Here is a 6382-nt window from a genome sequence, read left to right on the forward strand (position 1 = left end):
TAGAATAAAATTAATATCAAATATAAAGCATTTGAACCAAATCAAGCCTTAAATGTGATAAATTATTTCCTTCAAAAGCAAACTTACCTAGGCTCAATAAGGTCTTTGCTAGCAGCATTTTGTTTTTAATAAAGAAATTAAAAATGCCAAAATAGCTACAATTTTGTGAGGAGTTGAATAGTCAAGGAGAAATTTCCCACTATTAGGGGGTATGAAAAATATACTAGCAATTAATATGCAATACATATATGTATACCCATACTTACAAATATAAATGCACACATACAACCCGGACAGTTCATGTTAACCAAGGGAAAGGCTAAATAATACAAAGTGATTACTAAATACAGGTGCACTTTAAAAACACAGAGACAGCAAAGTTTATCTGTTGCAAAAATGTATTTGATTACTCGAGTAAAATTACAGTATCTCTGCTGTTAGTAAGTATTAAATGTTAGAGAAACTGGACCTCTTTTCCTTTCAACTTTCCGAGAAAGTGCATGTAACAGTCCAAGGTTCCCCTTGCCCCCCCCAGCGCCTAATACAAAATAAACAAACACTATACTTGTTCCCTTGGTCAAGGAGTAGGGCTTGGTCTTGTAAGGAACATATGTACATTTTAATGCAAGTGATGTCTTATTGTATATACAGGCTCTACAGTTGTCCACGGAAGTTGTTCAAGATGCCATACTTAGCAGCATTGTGAAAGTCCAGCACATTTTCTAGAATGAATATACCTACAAGGCAAAATGTTACGTCTCAGTTTCAACTACCAAAACAACACTTCAGTATCTTCTCTAATAATCTGCGTGCTTATTACTGTACAGAAATGTATTAACATTTAAGACGACTCAAGTAAAAAGCACAATACAAATAACAGTTCAAAACGGAAAATGTTAAACCTACAAAAATTAAAGCAGTTTTAATTTTATAATAAAAATCAAAAACTGAGCTGTGTAAAGGACCCACACTGTCCAGTCTATATTCTCTCAGTCCTTTTCTTAATTTTGTTTGGAAAAATTAAACAATGTGTTTGCTGATAAAATTTCCAGCAGGATCAAAGTGTACATTTATATACAGATTTTTATTAGAGATCTAATGCATCACTGAGGCATCGCATCATTACCAGAGTTCATGTTAAACTGGATACAGAAAATAAGTTAATGCCAGAAGAAGATCACCTAGCAGAACAGACTTGCAACTGCCATAAATGTTACAGCAAGTTTACAGCACTCTAGTCGATTAGTATTTAGTTCAAAATACAGGAGACCAAAGTTAATGCTTGCATTTGTTTGCAAAGCAAGGTTATATCACTAATAAATAAGCTCTCTTAGAACTCTAGAAGTAGAACACGGTACAAAAGAAAGTCTTTGTAATGTTGCAGCCTGCAGCTTGAGAAAAGCAACCCTAGGCTGTACTATTTGCAGGAATGTTATTTATGGAGTTTTTTCTAATTTGTTACAATTTCTTTGTTGTCTTCCACAAAACGCGTAAAACGGAAGTTTGTTCCATTTTCATTGCTTGCCATTTTCTCCAGACCAGCTAGAGGTGCGTTGGGTTCTGAATTCTGGAGCTTCTCCAGGCTTCCCGTCAAGCCACTGATAGGAGAGCTGCCACCGTTGCCCAGGCCCCCCGGCGCCGGAGGGATGCCACCATTCTGGATGACAGAGATCTCGTTGGTCTTCATGGCCAAGCCATTGGAGAGTGCTGCTGCATATTGGTTCCAGAAGCTGGAGGGGTCTCCATTCCCTGACCGTGCAGCCAAATCCTTCTGAAACATTTCTGGGAACTTTACAGGATTGCCTCCTAGAAATGTCATGGGGCCGTCTACAGAAAGTCGTCTGCCTCGTCTTGCAGGAGTACTGTTCCACATGTGAGTGCCCATGTGAACCTGAAAAGAAAGAAAGGAAGAAACAAACAAACAAAAAATAGGGCTTGACAGGGATTTCAAATTTATTTTGGTCACAGAGAAGGCAGCAATCCATCAACATGCCCAGTCTTGTTACATAATGAATGGCACTGAAGGTAGCGGATTCAGGGCTCCATTTCCCACCTGGAATAATAAATAAACTTCTTCTGGATTAGCCCATCACCATTACCCAGAATACCCTGTTTTCCTGCTGATGCTTGTTTCTCTTTTTTTTTTTTTTTATTACATGTATTTAGTTTATAATGACTTCATGTTATTCTGTCAATTGCAGATAGCTGCTTTCAAGGCTAGAATTGCTATGTCCACTTTCATTGCAATGGCAAGTATTGTATTTGACACCCTTTACCCTATAAATGTCCTTTTCAGACAGGCAGAAAGTATCCTTTACTGATTGCTCATCAGAGAGCCTCGTGTATAGACAGAATGGCCTGAAAGTAATTATTCATCTCACATTACTGGCAGCAACCTCTAGAGAAATACTCTGTCAACAGAAAAATGTACACAGTAAAGTGCTCAACTGGTGTTCTAAAACTTAAGTATATTTGCTTTTTCAAACACATATCAGTAGGAAATGTTAGTTATATAATCAATTAAAGTAATGCCCATTAGTTCCATAATTATGTTAATAGTTTTTTTAAACACTCATCATCTTACATTATAGTTATGAAAAACAGCACACTCACTTTTAAGAAGCCTTTCACTTCTTAAAGAGGTGTCTAAGACACAAAATGCGTTTCTCTGTTAATTAATACTCCTTACCATCATCTAGCTGTTCTATTTCACACTCTGCATAGACAGTCTTTGCTGGTAGATGAATTTTAACTAAGCATTAAAACCAGCTCACGCTTCAGACTGCCTGCCAACACGAGCACTCAACAAGAGGCCATCTAGGTCTAACCAGAGCTGACTAAACACACCGCTTGTCACACTACAGATACCCCAAGGGTACCACTGCTTGCAACATTAACAGATGTAAAAAATTAAAAACCCCCAGCAAGAAGAAAATGAAACCTAAGAACAGCAAAAGGAAAAAATACCTTCAGATTGCCTTTTGTTGTGAATGCTCTTCCACATATAGTGCAGGCAAAAGGTTTCTCACCAGTGTGTGTCCTTTCATGGATCTGCAGAGCACTGGAGGAAGAAAACGTTTTCCCACATGTGTTGCAGTAGTGCTGCTTGGGGGTTCTTCTGGGGAGAGTGGGGAGCAGGACAGGGGACGTGGCAGAAGAGGACAGCGGTCCCGAAGCAACTAAACCAGAGGGTGCTTCTTTACTGTCCTGAGGAGAGCTGTGCACAAAGCCATTAACCTCAGTCTTTATGAGCGATGACAGTGAATTTGCAGGCATAACCGAAGAGTTCTGATTAGGGCCAATACTGGAATTGGGCTCAAAAAGTTGTGATGGTAGATCTCGCATTTGATGTGTCAACATATGCTGCTTCAAATTACCCTTTGTGGAAAAGCCACGATTGCAAACTGTGCAAATAAATGGTCTCTCTTTGGTATGACTTCTGTAATGAATGTCCAAGGCACTCTGACATGCAAATGTTTTGCCACAAATGTCACATGCGGTGTTTTTAAATTTACCTCTGTCTCTGAAAGGAAAAAGCATACTCAGAGACTCTTCCTTAATCACTTTATCAGTGTTACTAGACGTCAAGTCCAAAGCACCACTGTTAGCAGGGGTTGGAGACAAACCGTTGGCAAACTCACTTGGTAAAGCTTTTACTGGTTTCTCTTCGTTACTCGGTGACTTGTGGTAATCATTAGTGCTGTTGGATGGGGACAAGGCCTGCATGGAAGAGGTAGACTCTGAGACAGCAGGGCTTCCAGCACTTTGGCTTTCCATATCACCACCGACAGATGACGAATCGTTAGTCAAAACGTCCCCTTCCACCGACCCATTTTCAACCGACTTTAAGCTTGCTTGAAGTTGTTCAGCAAGTCCTGCATTGATCATCTTCATCTGATTTTCCAAAGCAGCAATACTTGACATTTCCAGGGGCAGAGGGGAAGAAGACAAGCTGTCTTGTGATGCATCTGCAGATTTAGGTGTGTCTGGCACACTGCTGTCAGGACAATCTTCCATGTTCTCATCTGAGAAGTTGTCTATATCATCAAAATTCTTATCATCAAAAGACCCCGTATCCGATTCCATTGATTCAGGATAGTTTTCCGACACCGGGGTGTTAGGGATCTGCCCTCCCATGTGCATTCGGATATGCTGTTGTAGCACAACGGCGTTGGTGAATTTTTTCTGGCAGATAGGGCATGAATGTTGTACTCTCAGCGGGGGCATGGCACGGTGGACACTGTAATGAGTCTTTAAGTTGCCTTTAGTAGTGAAAGCACGACCACAGATTTTACATTTAAATGGCCTCTCACCGGTATGCGTGCGGTAATGCATTTTCAGTGCACTCTGGCAACTGAGAACTCGGTGGCAAATGATACACTCGTTCGGATCGGTTGCCTTTTTGTCAATGTTTTCTACCAGTTGCTGCAACTTTGATGTTTCAGATGCCGGCGTTGAATCCAACAGTCCTCCAAATGGAAATTTTGCCTTAAATTGCTCTGACATTAGAGGGATCAGTGGATTCGTAAAAGCGGCAACACCGCTGGAGCCCGAATCTGCTGCGGGTGAGCTCATGGAGCTGCTCAGGTTAGCGACGGAGCTTGCGTTTTGAGAGCTTTCTTCCATTTTGCCATTGGATGTAGGCAAAACACCAGACTCTACATCATCGGAAGGTCCATTGGAAATTTTTGATGCGGGATCAGCTGTTCCCAAGTCACTCTTGACAGAGCAGGGAGGGCTAGCAGAAGGATGGCTAATGGGGATGGGCTGAGGCTCCTCAGTTTTGATGAATGGGGCCAAGCCTGGAATGGTCGGTGGAAGTGGCAGGCCAACAGAAGTTGTCAGGGTGGAGAGGACTGGCTTGCTGTCCAGCCAGCTCGTGACAGGTTTCTCTGGCGGTATAGACATCCCATAAGGAATACCCGTGCTTGTAGGAATATTGTCCAAATGCTCTGGCACTGGGTACGGATTCATTTGAATATGAGGATATTTTTCTTTATGACGCTGAAAGTGGACTTTTAAGTTTCCCTTTGTGGAGAACCTGTTTCCACATATGTTGCATTTAAATGGCCTCTCGCCAGTGTGAGAACGCAAGTGAATCTGCAAGGCACTGTCACTCCCAAACACTTTAGCACAGAACCTGCATTTATGCTTAAAGAATGCCTCATCTGAATTACTTTTTGCTTCAAAAGCAGTTACATTTGGTGGCTTGCTTTTTCTTTGCTGTGCCAAGGCAGTCAAGGAGTTTAAATCCTCTGCAGGTGTTCCAATATTGGACAAGGGACTGGAGAAAACAGAGTTACTAGGGGTAGGCTGAGGTAGAAGTGGATTAGATGCAGGACTTAATAAACTGCTTATTGCAAAAGCTGGTGAAGATGATGCTGATACTGGTGGGTTGCTGAGCTGTGAGCCACCAATACTTGAAGCCACTTTTTCTGAGGACGGTGTTGTAACTGCTGCTGCCAACATGTTAATATTTGGAGAAGAGCCACTACTGGATGGAATTAGAGTGTTGCCAGGGTTGCTCTGAGGTAGCTGTATAGGGGGTAGCTGTTTCACACCACTGATGCTGGCAGATTGACTAGCAAGGCTTTGTGCTAATCCAGCTGCTGCAGCCAGCTGCTGGGATAAATGGGAACTTAATGTAGACAAGGGGTTGGCAGATGTTCGTAAAGTACCTTGAGAAGGGCTAGAAGATGTTGGCATGTCTGTATTTTGGGAAGCCAACAATAATATTTGGTGACGAATTTGTTCAATCAGTTGCAACTGATGGATCTGCTGCTGCTGTAACGCCAAGAGTTGCTCCATCAGGGCAGGTACAGCAAGCTTACTGCTCGATGCCCCGTTACATCTCGCTTCCTGTGAGAACTGTGCTACAGCCACTTTAGTACTCTGAAGGTTTTCGATTATTACATTACTATTTATCACTGAAAAGTTGCCTAACGTTGTCAGATCCCCTATGTGAGGTAGAGAGGTTGTTACAGCTGAGGTACCCATTGTGGAGCTGTTACTGCTTGTAATACTATTGTTGACACTCTTGGAACTGCTACTGCTATTGTTAATGCTGGAAGCCTCCACATCCATGGATTCTTCCCTGTCAAGTTTGTTATGCTCTGAAAGGTCACTGCAGTCTACTTGATCTGTGTTATTAACTGTGTCATTCATCTGTTCATCAGGATTATCAGAAGGGGAACTAGGAGGGAAGGTTTCAGAAGGAGAAGCTGGATTTTCATTCACAATTAAAACTAATTGATTTTTAGTACAATTCTTCTTGTGTTGCAGGAGATCTGATAATTCAAAGAACTCAGCACAGCACCTGCCACAGACATGGGCGTCCTTGTTCTTAGTGGTTCGATTTGCTTGACCCTTTTCTGTGTCTCCT

At 41.8% G+C, this 6382-nt stretch overlaps 1 protein-coding gene across 1 annotated transcript; it reads right to left on the reverse strand.

Annotated features, from left to right (window-relative positions):
• Positions 1-384: 384 nt before the first annotated feature.
• SALL1 (spalt-like transcription factor 1) lies at positions 385-6381 on the reverse strand. Its single transcript, XM_008941573.1, has 2 exons — positions 2968-6381; positions 385-1891 (listed from the first exon to the last, which is right to left on the reverse strand). Exons 1-2 carry the CDS (start codon positions 6163-6165, stop codon positions 1451-1453), a joined length of 3639 nt encoding a protein of 1212 aa, XP_008939821.1. The 5' UTR covers positions 6166-6381; the 3' UTR covers positions 385-1450.
• Position 6382: the final 1 nt, after the last annotated feature.

This window comes from Merops nubicus, unplaced genomic scaffold (genome assembly GCF_000691845.1).
Source record: "Merops nubicus isolate BGI_N331 unplaced genomic scaffold, ASM69184v1 scaffold50675, whole genome shotgun sequence".
Taxonomy (NCBI): domain Eukaryota; kingdom Metazoa; phylum Chordata; class Aves; order Coraciiformes; family Meropidae; genus Merops; species Merops nubicus.